The sequence below is a fragment of the Callorhinus ursinus genome, unplaced genomic scaffold (genome assembly GCF_003265705.2).
Source record: "Callorhinus ursinus isolate GAN/ISIS: 27379988/994484 unplaced genomic scaffold, GSC_fseal_2.0 scaffold2, whole genome shotgun sequence".
NCBI lineage: Eukaryota > Metazoa > Chordata > Mammalia > Carnivora > Otariidae > Callorhinus > Callorhinus ursinus.
In genome coordinates, this window is record NW_027397064.1 from 46,856,831 (window position 1) to 46,877,880 (window position 21,050).

General features: G+C 37.4%; 1 protein-coding gene across 2 annotated transcripts in view; it reads right to left on the reverse strand.

Annotated features, from left to right (window-relative positions):
- Positions 1-781: 781 nt before the first annotated feature.
- Positions 782-21,050, reverse strand: part of ZNF804A (zinc finger protein 804A) — a 307,847-nt gene continuing 287,578 nt past the window's right edge. For both annotated transcript variants that reach the window (XM_025887488.2, XM_073904573.1), the window contains exons 3-4: positions 6,677-6,807; positions 782-4,429 (exon numbers count right to left, since the gene is read on the reverse strand). In XM_025887488.2, the coding sequence (XP_025743273.1) occupies positions 1,186-4,429; positions 6,677-6,807 (3,375 nt within the window). In that variant the 3' untranslated portion in view covers positions 782-1,185. The remainder of the gene's footprint in view (positions 4,430-6,676; positions 6,808-21,050) is intronic.

Here is a 21,050-nt window from a genome sequence, read left to right on the forward strand (position 1 = left end):
GGAAGGGTGATGTGGAAATTTTCTAATTGTTCCCAGGTGATTTGGAAATATGATACAAACATGACTACTAGAAAGATTTGCAGAAGGAAGGGCTATTTATTTACTCTCCTTCCCACTTCCAGATTCTCAGTTGAGAGTATAGCCAGATACAGATTGTGTTAATGCAATTCTGTCCAAGGTGTTATATATGGAGAGTGATTAATTAAACCCATTCCTTAATCCATGCCAGTATTATTATATACATATATTTCCTGCATCAATTAAAAATAAGCATGATACATTCGAGAATTTTGACATACAGAAATGTTGCAAGAATTTATATTGGTTATTTGCTATTTCTTGTCTACTAGTGCTGTTGTATAGTTCCTGAAAGAATACTATGTACTTTGTATATTTTTGAGTTATCTCCCCCCCCAACACTAACATTACTTTAACAGAATTTCCATGGTTTATTGTCTAGAGGGTCAGTTGTTCAGGAAATATAGTAAATTCTGAGTATAAGCCTCATTAGAACAAACAGAAAAACAAATGGCCTGTTATAGTTATTCTGAAGGATGGTATTACAGTTTAAGTATTGATAGAGCTCCAAAGGTATTCTGTTGAGCCTCTGAGGCTCAGAGATGCCAGTGTACAGAAGAAACAATGTAAATCCAAAACCTACTGTTACTATACATTCCCAGGACAGTGAAAACGAACTAAAACAAAGTTTGATTTACTTAAATACTTAACAAAAATTTATTGCAAGAGATATATTTCACTGAATTTACAGTTTCAAGGAACATGGTACAAAACGTAGTGCCATCAGCTTTGTCTAAACATTAAATAGGTGCAAATACACAAAGGTTAAAAAAAAAAAACCAAGGAGCATACTTTACAACATAAAATACAGTACTATAAATATATTTTATGTACATTATACATACTCTTAAGACACCATCTTAATATACAGCATATATTGTATTGATTTGCAAACTATCCAGTGCCTTAATAATATTATATATCAGAAACTTAAGAATTTATTTGCATCGTTACACCTACAGTAAATGATTTCATATCAGCGAGGCCGTATCTTGGCTAGTTTATTTCCACCATTCAAATAGGGAATTCCTTATCCACGAAGATGAGCGTTTACGCATATAGCAATAGTTTTCACACAAACATTTTCTCTCCCTCGTATGGCGATGACTAGAAGAGGGGCTGTAGTGGGATGACAGTAGGGTGCGGGGAAAGCAGCGAAGGAAAGAGGGCATGGGGTAAAGGTGGGAAAGCCAGATGGCTAGGATGAAGAACTGAAGCTGGGATGATTGGCATCTGAGGAGGAGCAACAAAAGGTGGCTGACTGCCAGGACAAAGCCGTGGTCCGACCGGTCCTACTGAGATCCGAGGTAACGGTGTTCTGGGGAGAGCCGGAGCTTGGGACACAAACTGTTGGTGGGGCTGGAGCACTTTGAAGGTTCCCGCGGCGGCGGCGGCGGCAGCGGCGGCGGCGGCGGCGGCGGCCGCGTGCTGCTGCAGAACAGCGTGGTGGAGAGTGGTTACGGAGGTAGAACATAAGGGCTGCGGCAGAGGCAAAGGCTGCAGAGGTGTGCTAGGCGGTGGGAGGGCCGCTGGAGGAAAAGTAAACTTGACCTTGTTGGCCAGCATGTTGGGCGGCAGGATGTGCTGGTAGACCTCACAGGGCAGGTTTCGGAATTTCTCGGGGTTTTCTATTGGGATCAGTAGTGCCTGTTCTGGTAAAGCTAATGGAGCCAGGATTTGCTCTGTCGTTACAAAGGTGTGACCACTGACGGGGGCTTCCTTGAACGGCAGGGGCGGTTGTGTGTTAAGGATTCCCGAATTAAAACGCAGCCACTCGGTGGATGCCTCATTCACCTTTCCTGGCGGAAGGGCCTCGGCCAGTTCGTAATGGCAGAGGTATGATTTCGGCTGTGACTGCCTCAAGCTCCTCTCAGGATTAGGCACCTTGAGAGGAATTTGCTTCTCGTGAATATTTATATCCTCACTTCTGTCTTGGCGTCCCAGCAAGGCATTGTCCGTTTCTTCTTCCGTCGGGGCACTGGCTGCGTGGCCAGACGCGGCGTGTTCTTGGGAAATGTCTGCCGCTTCCCCGGAAGTGGCCGCCATCACCGAATGCTCAGCCTCGCCCCGGGCTGCAGGAGCAAGGGGACTGCCCAGGTGCAAGGTGTGCTTGTCTTCCGCCTGATCTGCTGGGTCGGAGTTCCTCTCCGCTTTCGCAATTTCCTGTGCCTTTATTTCCCCGTTTTTGTCCTCACTTACTAACTCATCCTGGTGACGTAAGGAAGAATTGCCTTTCCTGGGATAATGGGTGTTGTCTTTGAGTTCAAAAGCTTGAGGTCCGATGTGGAATCTGCTTCTTTTTCTCCTCCGTTTCCTTTTAGGCTTGCAGGGAGCGGAAGCCCGGGGCGGTCTCAAAAATTCCTCTGGTAAATAATTCTGTCGATTTAAGCTTTCGTCGGAAGAGTAAGAACATGAATGTTGTCTGCGTTTCCGATGGGATCTTTCTGATTCGTTAATGAGAGAATTGTAACCTCTTTTAACAGCCTGGTTCTGACTCAGGCAGCTCATGTCGTTTTGAAGAGCTAGGCATCTGTGATCCTGACTACAGCTGGCCATTTTAGCTTTCCAACTACAGTAAGTTCTGGAGTAAGTTAAATTAGGTTTCCCAGAATGTAGCATTGTTGGATTGGATTGTTCACTTAAAACAACTGAGTTCTTTGTACAGTGATTTTTAGAACTGATAGCATCATTACTATCATATTCAGTGTTCTGGGCTTTACACATTTCTTCATTTTCACTTAAGCATATGGACGACGATTTGGGCCTTTTGTCAGGTAGCTGATGTGAGTCCAGTAATTGCTCTGCAGCTAGACACCGCTTTTCTGAAATTGTTTCCAGTAGATTTTTCCTAGTTATATCAGTGTAACTATTTTCTGATTCCATTTTGAAGCGAATTTCTGGTTCTTTGGTTTTCTCCCCATGGTGATGCTGACATAACTTTTTTCTTTTTTTCTTCCTTCTACTTTTATGGAACCAGTGTTCATGAGTATCTTTCAACCTTATTTTGTTATATTTCTCATCTAGAGTGTCCTGTTTCATTTGATTTTTAGTCAAATTGTATTTTTTTGTTCTTCTGATCCTACAGGAAATATTTCTATTCCTCTGCCCCACAGTCTCATTTTTTCCAGAATTACAGTTATTGGAGGGAGTATCAGCAACCAAAAGAGGAGTGACTTGGGTGCATTCATTTCTGCTACCTCCAGTGTCATAATCAGTGAGTCCTGCAAGAGAGGTGTTCTTGTATTCTGAAACTGGTCTCTTGCAAATGTCTTCTCCCCTCTGCTGAAAAGAAAGATCATTTAAGGGCAGCTTATTTTTATCTAGATGGTTGTTTAATTTAGCTGCCTTGAAGTCAAAACAGAGAGGATTACAGCTATAGGAAATTGATGGTTGTGTAGTTGTGTAAATCAGCATTTCTGATGGCCACTGAAGGATTGTGGATCCATCTTTGTTAAGTACAGGTACAAATGGCTCACATGGTCTCTTAGATAAATCTGTTTTTTTATGTAAGGTTATATTTTCCTCTTCAGAATGTGAAGGGGCCAACATCTCAGGACCATAATTTTTATTTGCAGTTTCAACTGTAGATGCATCACTGTCCTTAACATTTTCCTCTGTGGTAGTTTGCAAAGATAAGCAATCATTAGCGAAATCAAGAACTGTGGATTTATTTCCTAACAATTCAGAACTGTTATCACTCCTAGGTATGTCTTCATTAATAATAACATCTTCCAGTGGTATTTGATCTAATGGGACTGAATTTTGGCAATCTGCATCGGAAGATAAAGGGAGTTGAAACTGGCAAAATGAGGGTAATAGAAATGTATCTTTTTCACTAATAAATTCTTTCATCTCTTGAGTGTGAGCAGTTTCTTTGTCAGTGCACATTCCTTCTGGTGGATGAAAAGAGTTAGCTTTCTCCTCAGAACTCAAAAGCACATCTGTTGGTGAAGATAGTTGAAGATGACAAGCACCAGGGACAAATCTACTTTTTCTGCTAAATCCTTTTTCCACAGAGGCATCATCATTGTATTCGGAGAAGGCTGCAGCTGAAGACTCCAGCTTCACGGATGCTTTCTTTGGAAATGCAAAAGAAAAGCCAATTTTGTGTCTGTGAATTCCTTGGGCTTGGTCCCCAAGTTGGTTATTTTTTGCTGTATAATTATTTGCACTTTCTGGATCTGCAGCAACAGTGGTAACATCTCTAGTATTCTTTTCACTGTGAATCAAAGTATATTTGAAATCTTCCTGGTTATTAACTGAATCCACAACAACTCTTTGGGAAATTTCATTACAATTTTCTTTCACAGTAACAGTTGTTGACTTGAACATGGGGCCACTTCCAGGAGCACTACAAAAAGAAAAGTGTATATTAGGTAGGACACTTTTGAGGAAAAATGTTCAAACATTTATATTTTAGAAATGTCATCATAAGATTTCTTTTTCAAATTTTAAAATCTTCATAAGAGAATTACTTTCATATAGTATAGTTCCCTTCCATAGTGCTACAACTGCATTTAGTTATTGGTTATTGTTTGGGATAAGTTGGTCATACTCTCTTGAAGTTACTTTTACAGCTCTCAACAGCAGTGCCAGGGACACTCCTGTGTTCTCAACCAGTTCTTCCTGACCAAGATTCTTTAGACTCATGGCTTCTTCAGTGGTATTTTGGAGTACTGTAGAATCGCTAAAATAAAATTATTTAAATTCACAAATACTTAACATCATTAATACTATGTGGGGAATATGAAGAAAGTTTTAAAAAAATTATGACTTCAGAAGGGCTGGGAATTCAGTTCAATAATTCAATTCAGCCAATGTTCACTGAGAGTCTACCCCAGGCAAAGAGGAATGTTGCAATGCAAAATTAAGTAAGAGATACTAACTTTAAAACTTCTTTTAGACTTGCTGTTCTTAATATTTGAAAATTACCCTGAAGTAAATAATATCATAATATACAGTAAGTATAGGACAAAAGACTATTTACTTAAGATGTAATTTCTGTTTATTTGGCATTGCAGTACACCATAAATAGTGGGTTCTTAATAAAAAGAACTATACTGTCTGCCACATAAACAAGGAGCTACCTAACTGTCATCTTTACCAGAACAGAATCATGCTGTGCAGAATTTTCCACTCTATTAAATTTAGTTTCTTAGAAGTTATAAATGCCCCCTAATTTTTTAGTTGAATATTTTCTTTATGTAATCTGTAACACAATCGGCCATTTCACTGCCATATTTGATATTAAGAAACAATAATACTTCTTATTTTGCACATCTTTAGAGGCCCCAAATTAATGGGAAAATTGTGTACCATGAAATATGTACTGTTATTGAAGAAAGTAATTTAGATAAGAAGTTTTTCTTTTTTTCTCTTTTTTAAAGATTTTATTTATCTATTTGAGAGAGAGAGTACAAGCAGGGGGAGCAGCAGAGGGAGAGGGAGAAGCAGACTCCCCGCTGAACAGGGAGCTCAATGTGGGGTTCGTCCCGGGACCCTGGGATCATGACCTGAGCTGAAGGCAGATGCTTAACCGACTGAGTCACCCAGGCGCCCCAGTTTTGCTTCTTCTTGTGCATATCTTATTATTAACTCTAGTTTTCTCAATGTGTTAGAATTTACATTTGCAAATGCTACTTTCAGACATTAAATTGCACAGGCCCTATGATTCCCTATAACATTAACTTGCACTTGTATAATTTTTCACTTATTACCACAGAGAGTAAAAATATCTGGTTGGTATGATTGAATAGCAGTTGTGTTTGTTTTTAGCAGTTCCCTAGAGGATTCAAAATACATTTAAATTTTCCCTTGATTTTTCCAAACTTGACACCCCAAAGAATTTTATGATATAGCAATATATTCCCTACCTCTATATCCAGTATAAAATAGATTTGCTATAAAATAGTTTCATTTTAAACAATAATAAAAGAGGCCTATTTATTTTGGGTTAGGTGGAGAGAACACTCTAAAAAGTTGTCTTCTTTTTGGAACAGTTTCCTGGCCTGAATTATAAATTCTGTATTGTAACACTGTAACTGTTCACTGTTAGAAGCAGGTCAAAGTGTGAGATCTTTGAACTTCTAACAGTTGTTACTGTTTATTCACAGTGAAATTAATTTTGACTTGCCTCTAAAGTTCATAGGGTCTTTCTAACCTTTATTTTTTTTATAAAAGATACTTTCAAATAAAAGTTCTCCAAATTTTCAATTAAAAATTAGTTCCTCTTAAAACTCCTTTTTTAACAAAGGTCATGAGATTGTGCTTTGTTCTCTTCTTCAATCGAATATTTTGAATTTCCACTGAGGAACAGAATGGCTTTCAGCCAAGTGTAAATAGCAGAGTAATTTGAAATTAATTTTTTAGAAAAGTAAAATTATAGGAATATTGGCTTTATATTGAAATGTGCATTAAACAGGTCTTTGCATAAAATTCAAATTCAAATTACTGTCTGCAGCCCACAGAAAGCCATGAAAATGTGAGTCTCTTATTCTGGGTACAGAAATAAATAGAATTATGCCCTTTATTTCTATGTCCTTTTTTTTTTTTTGGTCATTATGTTTTAAGAAAACTTAAGATTTCATTGCACACTCACCACACAGTTTCCTTTCTTAGCTCGGCCAGCTTGTGCAGGCGTTGGAGTGCCTTTTCCTGTTTTCTTTCATCTTTCCTGGATTTAGATGCTACATTTCGAGCAAATTCCCTTTGTTTCAGTTCTTTGAGCCTCTGTTAAGAAATATGGAAATGATTAATAGTATTTGGCTCTTTGGCAATGTTAAAGTTACTATTATTTTTGTGGGAATTTTCCAGTACATTATCTTTGACCTCATCTAAGGAAAATACATTTGTGACAATTCACTTCTAGTAAAAATATTTTTTGTATCTTTGACTTGTGAAAATGCCAAGGCATGTTATTACATTAAGGATATAGCTAAGCCTTAGCTAAATTGAAATTGAAAACTTTCATCTCTGCTTACGGATTCTTCTGCCAAGTTTCTGTGGTTAATTCACATCAAACTGTTGGCGTCTAATAAACCCCTAATTTTCAAACAAATTTAATTAGCTTGTATATTTCAGTTATATATAATAAATTTCATCATTTTGATGCACTGTATATTAGAAAGGTATCTGGGTCTCTTCATATTTTCTAAGAAGAGTAAATGTTTTATGTTAATCCATAAGGCAAATAACCTCCATTAATGTGATTTAGAACAATCCTTCCCCTCAAATATCAAGCACATTCCCCAAATAATTCAAGATCTGGGAAGAAAAATGATAGTGCTTTTTAGAAATTCTTTTTACATTGGGCATATTTTTCATCTGTATTAAAGGAGCTCATTTTTGGAGTTGAAAAAGTTTTGACCAAAGAAAGAGAATGTCAACTTGAATAGAATTGATAAATAGCCATGTATGTGGCATGCTTTAAGAAAAACCAAAGTGGTCCCATGTCCCAAATATTTTCAATATAGTCTTCTACAGAGCGAGTATGTTAAAAATAATTAAAGTACTATTTTTTTCTCATGAAGGCTCATGGTGTTATGTATTTGTGATATGTCAGAGTCTTTGAGTAGGACTCTTAAGAGAATAAAGCATACACTAATCACATTTTTATGAAATGATTGAATAAAGTCTTAATAAATGCCTTATACATATACACTGGTGTATGCCAGGAGGTTAGAACAATGCCTGGTATATAAAATACCTGTTCAATAAATAGCTGTTGATTTATATGTGAATCACTTAGACCCTCCAAATTAGTAAATTTCTCACCTCAAAAACAGTTGGTCATCCTGAGGAAATAATGTCAGACTCCTGGTGATCCTGAATTACATCTACTTAATTTCACCTACATAAGACCATAGCTTAAGCTTCAAATAATATCTAATATTTTAATTGATGGGATTTATATAAGGTTTGTATATATACATATATAAATTATTCCAGAATAAAGAATAATTATTTTAAAATAATATAGGGTATGATCATAAAAAAGATCTAGATTTAGAGTATAATAGGGCAAGAAAGTTTTAGCTCTAAATTTTAGGTATTCATAATCTTGGTCACCTCTATTTCCTAAAACTTTGAAGTCATATCAGGCCTTATTCAACAGTTATTGAGCACTGGTGACAGTCACTCTGTTAAAATGGCTAGGATTTTAAAAAAAGATTAAACAAAATGTCTTTACCTTTATATGGTTTGTGTCTGTGTGTCTGTGAGTATGTGAGTAAGTGTATGTGAGTGTGTATATGCATTTTGCAGAAATAAGAGAACACACACAGGAAGAGATAATAGCAATCATTGATTGAGGTATTTTTATTGTGCAATGTAAGAACAGAAGAGGGGTGCCCAAAAAATCCCAAGAAGGTTGCCTGGGAAAAGTGACATCTGATTTGAATCTTCAAGGGTATAAAAAAACATGAAGAAGAAGGGTTGGATGTTGGAGGTGAGAGATTATTTCAGGGAAATTTTGTGTAAATGTAGAAATAGGAGCTTGCATATTCTAAAAAAAAAAAAATGCAGGTAAAGAGAAGTATGGTTAAAGCAGATTGTATGTGTAGAGGTGATGAGAACTGATGAATTACAGGGTCTAACCAAACCAAACCGGTCTATCACATTATGAAATGTGCCTGGAGGAAACACTGAAGGATTTTAAACAATGCAATGCTACAATGGGATTTTCATTTTATCAAGAATCATTCGGGATCAGTATGCATGAAATTTTGCATGGAACAAGATTGAAGACAAGGAGATGCATAGGTAAGATACGACAGTGGTCTAGGTAAGAAACACTAAGAACCTTTTATAAGGCAGTTGCAGTAGGGAGAAAAAGCAGAATTGGTGACTTATTTGATGTGCATAATTGAGTGGCCTAAAGGATATTACCTTTACCGAGAAATACTACCTGCCATTGTAAGAAAGAGGCATTCAATCAAGAGAGGGTTTGGCCCTAGGAAGAGGATGTTAACAGAATTTGAAAGAAAATAGAAGCTAAATTCTCTAAAATAAACATTTAAAAGACTCAAAGTGCCAATGAAATAAAGCAAAAAAAAAGTTGAAATATCAATGTAAAAATTAATGTTCAAAAATTTTTTAACTCTCTTATTTATAAATAATGATATTTTAACAAATTGAGACAATTTATTTCCTACAAGATCCTTTGGGAAATGACAGATGACAAGAAAGTTAGACTTGACTATTTTTAATAAAATCTTTAGTATATAAATTAATTTATATTATATATATGAATATATAATAGTAAGTTAAAAATATAATGTTTCTAACAAAAAGCAAAGCTTTTCTAAAGGAAGTATATGAAATGCCAAGAATTTCACTATTTACTGTTTCAAATTAACCATTATGATTTGAATTACCTGTTTCCATTGACATAGTAGTTAAAGATCAAGGAGTCCATCAATTACCAGATGCCAGTACAGTTGTGTTTCCTGTGAATAAGTGACTGATTGACATGGCTGGAATAAGACTCTAGATGCGCATTTAGAGAACTGTGTATATTTAGAATGTATACATTGCTTTAGTGTTGTAGGGGTTGTCAAGAAGCACCAAGCTACTCTGCTCTATGGTTTTCAAGCTGTGCTTTTAGGTTGGGGTGACTTGGCTGCGATGCATATATCCATTTATCTCTCAGCAAGTATTAATTGAGTGTACATTATGTGTCAGCTGTTACTCTAAGCACGGTTGATACATCTGTGACACGGAAGAGAAAAAGCCTCTTTGTTTCTTGAAATGTTCGTGAGAGTTGAGAAAGACAGACATTAAGACGTATATAAATAATTTAGTTGTATACTTTGGGAGATAGTGAAAATTTTGGTGGAAGAAAAAGTTAGAGTGTATGCAGCAAGGAGAAGGTACCAACTTCAAATACAGTGATTAGGGAAGGGTTTCCATTAGGTGACTTTTCTGTTTCTGTGCTTATCTCACGGCTTCTGAAGGGCAGTAGGCTTATACTTTGCTCAATCAAGGTGTTGGCCAGGCTGCATTCTCATCTGCAGGCTTGGAAAAAATCATCTGCCAAGCTCCTGGAAGTCATTGGTAGAATTCATTTCCTTGTGGTGGTAGGACTGAGAGCCCTGGCTCCCGACCACCTGACAGCCAGAGCCACTCTCAGCAATTGGAGCTGACAGCAATTTCTTGTCCCATGACCCACTTAGAAGTCATCTTACAACATGGCAGTTTCTTCACCATCAGCAAGGAAGAGTCTCCATTCTGCTGAGACTGAGTCTTCTATAACACAATCTATATAAAGCAACCTAACTAATGGAGTGATATCCTATTGCTTTTTTCCTATTTTATCAGTTAGAAGCAAATCACAGTTTCTATCCACATTCAAGGGAAGACTAACTGGGGTCGACTCAGGGTGTGTCCCCCATAGAATTTGTGTCTCCCCATTGACAAAGTGATATTTGAGTAAAGACTGTGCTCTAGTCACACAGAACAGTCAGAGTAAAAGGAGTAGTGAATTGCAGGTTATTTTGTTTTGATTACTGCTCTTAGCTGCATGTTAGTGCTGACGTTCCTTAGCTGCAAGTTTATAAGGGGCAGGGAAAAGAATGATCTGAACCACAACACTAGGCAAGTGACAGATGATAGAGGAGGAGAAAACTCAGGTCTAGTTTCCAGATAGTTCTGCACTATATGCAGGCACCGCCCAGAAGTGGACAGTGCAGCACTCCAGCCTTTTTCTGGGACATTCCTCAAGGACAGTGATGAAAGGAAATCCTCCCAGTGGACAGACTTTGGATCAGTGAACCTTGTTCATTTTGCTTGGGAGGAGAAATGGCCAGAAGAGATACACTGATTCATGGGCTGTGGCCCATGGGTTGGCTGGATGGTGAGAAACCTGGAAGGAACATAATGGGAAAATTAGTGACAAGGAGGTCTGGGGAAGAGGTATGTGGCTGGATCTTTCTGAATGGTCTAAAAACTTGAAGATATTTGTGTCCTGTGTGAATGCTCCACAAACGGTCACCTCAGCCGAAGAGCATTTTTATATTAATGTAGAAAGGATAACCTGTTCTGTGGATACCAGACAGCCTCTTTCCTCAGCCTCCCCTGTCACTGCCCAATGAGGTCATGAACAAAGTGACCATGGGGGCAGGGATGGTGGTTATACATGGGCTCAGCAACATGGACTTCCACTCATCAAGGATGACTGGCTATAGCTACTGCTGAGTGCCCAATCTGCCAGCAACAGAAGTCAGTACTTAGCCAAAACAAATGAACAAAGAACACAAAACAGAAACATACTCATAAATACAGAGCACAGACTAGTTGTTACCAGAGGGGAGGTGGATGAGATAATGGGTAACACAGGTAAAGGAGATTAAAAGGTACAAACTTCCAGTTATAAAAGAAATTAAGTCACGAAGGTATAAGGCCAGCAGAGGGAATATTGTCAACACTATTGTAATAACTTTGGTGACAGATAGTAACTAGACTTATCATGGTGATCATTTTATAATGTCGAATCATTATGTTGTATACCTGAAACTAATATAATATTGAATGCCAACTTCAATAAAAAATTTTAAAAGATAAACAAAAAGTGGAAACAAAACAAATAAAAAACAGCGAGCCCTCAATATGGCACCATTCCCAGGGGTGATCAGCCAGTTCCCTGGTGGCAGGTTGATTAAATTGGGACAGCTTTCTTTTGAAAATGACAGTGTTTTGTTCTTCCTAGAGTACATGCTTCCTCTAGATATGGACCTGTATATTCCATGTAATGCTTCTGCCAAAACTATTGTCCATGGACTAACAGAATGCCTTATTTATCATCACAGTATTCCACCCAGCATTGTTTTTGATCAAGGAATTCACCTCACAGCAAATGAAGTGTGACAATGGGCCTATGTTCATATAATTCACTGGTTTTATTGTGTTCCCCACTGTCCTGAAGTAGCTGGTTTGATAGAATGGTGGAATGGCCTTTTGAAGACTCAGTGACGGCTCTAGCTGGGTGGCAATCCCTTGTAGGACTGGAGCACCATCATCTAGGAGGTTATATATGCTCTGAATCAGTGTCCAACATATGGTGCTATTTCTCCCATAACCAGATTGAAAGGTTAAAATTCAAGGGATACACATAGGGATGGCACCACTCAATATTATCCCGAGTAACCTACTAGCAAATGTTTTGCTTCCTGTACACAAAACCTTACGTTCTGCTGGCCTAGAAGTCTTAGTTCCAAATGGAGGCATAATTCCACCAGGAGACACATCAATGATTCCACTGAACTGGAAGTTCAATCTACTACATTGTGACTTTGGACTCCTTAAGCTGCTGAATCAACAGGCAAAGAAGGAAGTTGATGGGCTGGATGAGATGATATGTCTTGGTCATCAAGGGGAAATGGACTGCTGCTCCACAATGAAGGTAAGGAAAATTATGTCTGGAATACAGGCGACCCTTTTTGATGTCTCCTAGAATTGCCATGTCCTATGATTAGAGTCAATGGAAAGCTACAACAACCCAGTTCAGGCAAGATTATTCATAGCCCACACCCTTTAGGAATGAAAATTTGGGTCACTTCACAAGAGAAAGAACAGCAAGCAGCTGATGTGCTTTCTGAGGGCAAAGGGAGTAGGTGGCGGAAGAAGGCAGATATAAATACCAACAACAACCATGTGACTAGCTACAGAAATGAGGACTGTAATTGTCATGGGCATTTCTTCCACATTTTATTATGGATATGAATATATATATATATTATGAATATTTATGAATATATATAACCTTTTTCTTCCCTCCTTTATCCTCTTATTATATAAATAAGATGTATCAAATTTATATCATAGTATTTAAATGTTAACTTTACATCATAGTATTAAAGTTCCAGGGTATCAAGGAGAAGAGTGAACACCACCCAACCACTTTGCATCCTCTTCTGAGGAGTGAATGTGTTTTAGGTTGTAGGCAGCATAGTTGTATCATGTTATGAAGCATATGACCTGTCATTACCTTTATGTGGAGATTCACTATAGTTTAAAGTGTGCCTGTGGGTGAGAAGTTGACAAGGAGTGGACTTGTGATGGTTAACTGTATGTGTCAACCTGGCTAGGCCATAATATTTGGTCAACTATTTGGTCAATATTTGGTCAAAGCCAAGTATTTGGTCAAATGTCCTGATGTCACTGCGAAAGAACTTTTTGAATAAGATTAATGTTTAAATCAGATGAGTAATCAGATTTACTCATTAAATCCTAGGAAAGCAGATTACCTTCCATAATTCATGCAATCAGTGGTAGGCCTTACAAGCTAAGACTAAAGTCCCTGGGGATGAAAGAATACCTCCAGACAGCCTTTGGACTTGAGACTGTAACATCAACTCTTTCCTGATTTTCCAGGCTGGTGGTCTGCCCTGCCAACTTTGGACTTGTCAGGCCCACAATTGTGTGAGCAAATTCTTTAAAATTTCTCCTTGTCATCTATCTATCATCTCTCTCTCCATCCACATATGAAAAGCAAATGCACACATAGTTCTGTTTCTCTGGAGAACCCTGATTAATACAGTTTTTCACCAGAGAATGGGTAGTCTGTGGTAAACCTTGCAAATTGCCTTCATTTTATTAATTATAACCTTCTACTTCTCATTATTAACAGAATTCCAATTTGGGGGCTAAGAAAAGTACTCAACTAAAATAGTTAAAATCCCAACCTCCTTTGTAAATAAGAGTGGAAAAGTGATACATGCCTCACTAACTGATGAATTTTAAGTAAATATCTCTGAGGAGGACGTCCCTGGAAAAAAAAATTAAAAAGGAAAGTCTCATTAGGAGAAAAGTTCCCTTTCTGGTTTTTTGGGTTTTTTTAAACCCTGTCATTTGCTTCCTGCTCATGCGTAATTGTGAGTCTAAGATGGGCAGCAGCCATCTTTCAGTTGTGAGGCTATCAGCTTGGCAGAGAAGGTCTAGATGCCAAAGACAGCAGAGCAAAAAAACAAAAAGATTCCTGTTCCCTAATAGCATCATTGAATTACTAGGACTGATTCCTTATGTAGTTTTGGATAAAAAAAAAAAATCCAACTTGTTTGAGTTTTCTCTTAACTGCAGCTGAATATAATCTTAAATACTCATTGTGTGACTGGATAATTCACTTCATATTCTTAGACCTTTGCCTCTACGGATGAAGATGCTGATGATATCTAAAGTTCTTTCCAGTTTTTACACTCTAAAATCAATGTTTTCAATGCCATCATTTATGCTGGATTTAGATGATAGTAAATAATTGGTATAGTTAGAATAATAATAAGAATTACCTTGTTAGGTGGTTTCCCTTCTACGAGTAAATCCATTACTGCTTTGAATTGTTCCAATACTGCTGTTCCTAGTTTTGGATTTCTTAGTAAGTTAATATATCACCCACTATTAGTGTTTCCACAAGCCAAAAATTTCTTTTGAATTCCCAAGAGTTGTTTCTACCAAGAACTATTTTCAATGGCTTTTGAAAAACTGAGTATGATTTCTATCTTACATAGAAGTGATACCCTCAAAGAATTACAACTCAATCACCATCCCTATTTCCTGAATCAATTTGGTTCTTTTGGAAGACACTATTAGAATATTAGCAAATAAATTTCTTCAGAGAAGGTTAAGATATTCAAGTGAATGGTATCACACTTCATTGTGTAATTTCCTTCTAGTCATTATTTAATCAATGGCATTATGCTGAGTGAACCTGTGGAAGACTTTTTTAAAATTTCTTTTCCCATTACTATCATGAATGTGTATCATTTGGACATTTTTCATGGCAGCATTAAAAGCATCTAATCTCTTAATGGCATATCAGATCTGAACAATATCTTTCCCTAAGGCCTCTCATTCTTTAGATTCCATTAACTCAAGTTTCTCTTTGTGGACAAAAACTCATTCTAGTTCTAATATAAAAGTCTTTGTAATCTGTATGTGTTCTGTCTAAAACCGATTTTCCAACCATTCAGTTCATTTTCTTAAGTGCTGGATCAGAAGTGTCTTGTGCATTGTAAGTGCTCATGAATGCTTGTCAAATTGAATTGGCACAGGATGGCAGTGATTAATTTCCTCATATAATAGGAAGCTTTGAAAATTTACTAACAAAATCTCAATAAGATCTTTGGTAGTACAAGGGAAGCAATGGAAACTCTGGTATAAAAAATATTGACACATTTAAAAATACACAAACAACTTGAGGGACCTGAAATTGAACAATAGTAAAAAATTATGGTTTGATTTTAAAAGGAAATATCATGCAGCTATTACCAAAAAGAATTATAAAATATTAGGAATATTGTTGTATTAGTTCTTTTTTAAAAATAGCATGCTAATAATTTATAATATAATCAAATGTATCTGTATCTATAGAGTAAAAAATCCAGAAAATATGCAACATGTTGATATTTCTCTTTGTAGCATAAAATCAGAAGAACTGTACTTTTATTTTCCACTATATGGTATTTTTCCATTTTTTTCCTTAGTAGTATGTTTCACTTTTACTTTGAGAAGAGATTTTTAAATTTAAATTTGAAATATTAAAATCAGATATATTTAAAAACTGAAAAAAAATTGCCATTATGTGGATCCTCTCATCATATACTCATATCTATGGTCTAATAAATAACTGAATTGTTCCAAATATTTCTATGCTCTCTCAACATGCACAAGTAAATCAGTATAACCCCCCAAAAAGGACAAATTCAAACTCATGAATTTTTATGTACATAATTTTTAAAAATATGAAAATATTTGTGGATTAATATTTTTATCATCTCTTTGGTATAAATATAGTAGAAAATAATATATAGGGACAATAGTCAAAATCTGTGGGAAATACATTATACTACAGAGATAGAGATACATCTTTTACTCTTTCTCTCTCTCTCAAAAGTATTTATATATGTAATTGTAAGTGACTTATCACTTCGCATATAATGAAGAAATTATGAGTGAAGGATCAGCAAACATATTCTACTCTATGGAGGAATTTACTTTGAAGTAACATTATGGCTATGTTTTTTAGACATGTAATAAAGGCAGAATATCAGTTGTGTTATTAGGCAGTTTTGCTTATGACTGAAGACAAGTTCTGTTTGGAAAATTGTGTTTGGGCTGAGAAGAATGTGAAGGATTTATTAACACCTGGTAAAAAACTGTCACTGGTGACCTCCCTGAGTGAACACTAGATTTGTCTCTTGTCGGAGCCAGAGAACTCACGGAAGCCTTTTGCAAGAGAGAATAGTGCCTATATGTGAGATATGGCTCACATATCTACCCAATTGATCCCCTCTCTCGGCAACTAAATTGTAATGGAATGCCAAAGAACAGAGCTCCAGAACTGCTGTGGGAATGTGAAGATCACAGCTGGGGAGAAAACACTTGTTATGATATGATGGCCTGTATTTTTTTTTTTTACTTTTTTTTTATTATATTATGTTAATCACCATACATTACATCATTAGTTTTTGTTTTGTTTTGTTTTTTTTACCTTTAAGGTTTTGGTAACATTTTTCTTTCTTTTTTTTTTTTATTATGCTATGTTAATCACCATACATTACATCATTAGTTTTTGATGTAGTGTTCCATGATTCATTGTGTATAACACCCAGTGCCCCATGCCCTCTTTAATACCCATCACCAGGCTAACCCATCTCCCTACCCGCCTCCCCTCTGGAACCCTCAGTTTGTTTCTCAGAGTCCATAGTCTCTCATGGTTTGGCTCCCCTTCCGATTTCTGCCCCTCTTCAGTTTTCCCTTCCTGCTATCTTGTTTTTTTTTGTTTGTTTGTTTTTAACATATAATGTATTATTTGTTTCAGAGGTACAGGTCTGTGATTCAACAGTCTTACAAAATTCATAGCACTCACCATAGCACATACTCAGCCCCAGTGTCTATCACCCAGCCACCCCATCCCTCCTACCCCCCCACCACTCCAGCAACGCTCAGTTTGTTTCCTGAGATAAGAATTCCTCATATCAGTGAGGTCATATGATACGTGTCTTTCTGATTGACTTATTTCGCTCTGCATACTACCCTCCAGTTCCATCCACGTGGTTGCAAATGGCACAATTTCATTCCTTTTTTGGCTGCATAATATTCCATTGTATATATATACCACATCTTCTTTATCCATTCATCTCTCAATGGACATCTTGGTTCTTTCCATAGTTTGGCGATTGTGGACATTGCTGCTATAAACATTGGGGTGCACGTACCCCTTCGGATCCCTACATTGGTATCCTTGGAGTAAATACCCAGTAGTGCAATTTCTGGGTCATAGGGTAGCTCTATTTTCAACTTTTTGAGGAACCTCCATACTGTTTTACAGAGTGGCTGCACCAGCTTGCATTCTCACCAACCAAAATCTGTAGAGAACTTATTAAACTCAAACCCAAAGAACAAATGATCCAATCAAGAAATGGGCAGAAGACATGAACAGACATTTTTCCAAAGAAGACATCCAAATGGCCAATATACACATGAAAAAGTGTTCAACATCGCTCGGCATCAGGGAAATCCAAATCAAAACCTCAATGAGATACCACCTCACACCCGTCAGAATGGCTAAAATTAACAAGTCAGGAAATGACAGATGTTGGCGGGGATGCGGAGAAAGGGGAACCCTCCTACCCTGTCAGTGGGAAAGGCCTGTACTTTTTTTTTTTTTGGTGGTTTAACTAATAAGGATTTCTTTACTTTTCTTTAAATTTTTTATTGTTATGTTAATCACCATACATTACATCATTAGTTTTGGATGTAGTGTTCCATGATTCATTGTTTCTGCATAACACCCAGTGCTCCATGCAGAACGTGCCCTCTTTAATACCCATCACCAGGCTAACACATCCCCCCACGCTCCTCCCCTCTAGAACCCTCAGTTTGTTTCGCAGAGTCCATAGTCTCTCATGGTTCATCTCCCCCTCCGATTTTCCCCCCCTTCATTCTTTCCCTCCTGCTATCTTCTTCTTTTTTTCCTTAACACATATTGCATTATTTGTTTCAGAGGTACAGATCTGTTATTCAACAGTCTTGCAAAATTCACAGCGCTCACCATAGCACATACCCTCCCCCATGTCTATCACCCAGCCACCCCATCCCTCCCACACCACCCCCATTCCAGCAACCCTCAGTTTGTTTCCTGAGATTAAGAATTCCTCATATCACTGAGGTCATATGATACATGTCTTTCTCTGATTGACTTACTTCGCTCAGCATAACACCCTCCAGTTCCAACCACGTTGTTGCAAATGGCAAGATCTCTTTCCTTTTGATGGTTGTATAATATTCCATTGTATATATATACTACATCTTCTTTATCCATTCATCTGTCGATGGACATCTTGGCTTTTTCCACAGCTTGACTATTGTGGACATTGCTGCTATAAACATCGGGGTGCATGTACCCCTTCAGATCCCTACATTTGTGTCTTTGGGGTAAATACCCAGCTGTACAATTGCTGGATTATATGGTAGCTCTATTTTCAACTTTTTGAGGAACCTCCATACTGCTTTCCAGAGTGGCTGCACCAGGTTGCATTCCCACCAACAGTGTAGGAGGGTTCCCCTTTCTCCGCATCCCTGCCAACATCTGTCATTTCCTGACATATTAATTTTAGCCATTCTGACTGGTGTGGGGTGGTATCTCAATGAGGTTTTGATTTGTATTTCCCTGATGCTGAGCGATGTTGAGCACTTTTTCATGTGTCTGTTGGCCATTTGGATGTCTTCTTTGGAAAAATATCTGCTCATGTCTTCTGCCCATTTCTTGATTGGATTATTTGTTCTTTGGGTGTTGAGTTTGAAAAGTTCTTTAAAGACATTCGCAAATATTTTCTCCCATTCTCTCAGTTGTCTTTTGGTTTTGTGATTGTTTCTTTTGCTATGCAAAAGCTTTTTATCTTGATGAAATCTCAATAGTTCATTTTTGCCTTTGCTTCCCTTGCCTTTGGCGATGTTTCTAGGAAGAAGTTGCTGTGGCTGAGGTTGAAGAGGTTGCTGCCTGTGTTCTCCTTTAGGATTTTGATGGACTCCTGTCTCACATTTAGGTCTTTCAACCATTTGGAGTCTATTTTTGTGTGTGGTGTAAGGAAATGGTCCAGTTTCATTCTTCTGCATGTGGCTGTCCACTTTTCCCCACACCATTTGTTGATTAGACTGTCTTCTTTCCATTGGACATTCTTTCCTGCTTTGTCGAAGATTAGTTGACCATAGAGTTGAGGTTCCATTTCTGGGCTCTCTTTTCTGTTCCATTGATCTGTGTGTCTGTTTTTGTGCCAGTACCATACTGTCTTGATGATGACAGCTTTGTAATAGAGCTGGAAGTCTGGAATTGTGATGCCGCCAGCTTTGCTTTTCTTTTTCAACATTCCTCTGGCTATTCAGGGTCTCTTCTGGTTCCATACAAATTTTAGGATTATTTGTTCCATTTCTTTGAAAAAAGTTGATGGTATTTTAATGGGAATTGCATTGAATATGTAGATTGCTCTAGGTAGCATTGACATCTTCACGATATTTGTTCTTCCAATCCATGAGCATGGAATGTTTTTACATTTGTGTCTTCCTCAATTTCTTTCATGAATATTTTACAGTTTTCTGGGTACAGATCCTTTGCCTCTTTGGTTAGATTTATTCCTAGGTATCTTATGGTTTTGGGTGCAATTGCAAATGGGATCGACTCCTTAATTTCTCTCTCTTCTGTCTTATTGTTAGTGTATAGGAATGCCACTGATTTCTGTGCACTGATTTTATATCCTGCCACTTTACTGAATTCCTGTATGAGTTCTAGCAGTTTTGGGGTGGAGTCTTGTGGGTGTTCCACATAAAGTATCATATCATCTGCAAAGAGTGAGAGTTTGACTTCTTCTTTGCTGATTTGGATTCCTTTGATGTCTTTTTGTTGTCTGATTGCTGTGGCTAGGACTTCTAATACAATGTTGAATAGCAGTGGTGATAGTGGATATCCCCGCTGCATTCCTGACCTTAGGGGGAAAGCTCTAAGCTTTTCCCCATTGATGTGATATTCACTGTAGGTTTTTCATAGATGGCTTTTATGATATTGAGGTATGTACCCTCTATGCCTATACTCTGAAGAGTTTTGATCAAGAAAGGATGCTGTACTTTGTCAAATGCTTTTTCTGCATCTATTGTGGGATCATATGATTCTTGTTCTTTCTTTTGTTAATGTATTGTATCACATTGATTGATTTGTGGATGTTGAACCAACCTTGCAGCCCATGGATAAATCCCACTTGGTCATGGTGAATAATCCTTTTAATGTACTGTTGGATCCTATTGGCTAGTATTTTGGTGAGAATTTTTGCATCCATGTTCATCAAGGATATTGGTCTGTAATTCTCCTTTTTGATGGGATCTTTGGTTTGGGGATCAATGTAATGGTGGCCTCATAAAATGAGTTTGGAAGTTTTCCTTCCATTTCTATTTTTTGGAACAGTTTCAGAATAGGTATTAATTCTTCTTTAAATGTTTGGTAGAATTCCCCTGGGAAGCCATCTGGCCCTGGGCTTTTGTTTCTTGGGAGATTTTTGATGACTGCTTCAATTTCCTTAGTGGTTATAGGTCTGTTCAGGTTTTCTATTTCTTCCTGGTTCAGTTTTGGTAGTTGATACATCTCTAGGAATGCATCCATTTCTTCCAGGTTATCTAATTTGCTGGCGTAGAGTTGCTCATAATATGTTCTTATAATTGTTTGTATTTCTTTAGTGTTGGTTGGGATCTCTCCTCTTTCATTCATGATTTCCTTGATTTGGGTGATTTCTCTTTTCTTTTTGATAAGTCTGGCTAGGGATTTATCAATCTTGTTAATTCTTTCAAAGAACCAGCTCCTAGTTTCGTTGATCTGTTCTACTGTTCTTTTGGTTTCTATTTCATTGATTTCTGTTCTGTTCTTTATTATTTCTCTTCTCCTGCTGGGTTTAGGCTTTATTTGCTGTTTTTTCTCTAGCTCCTTTAGGTGCAGGGTT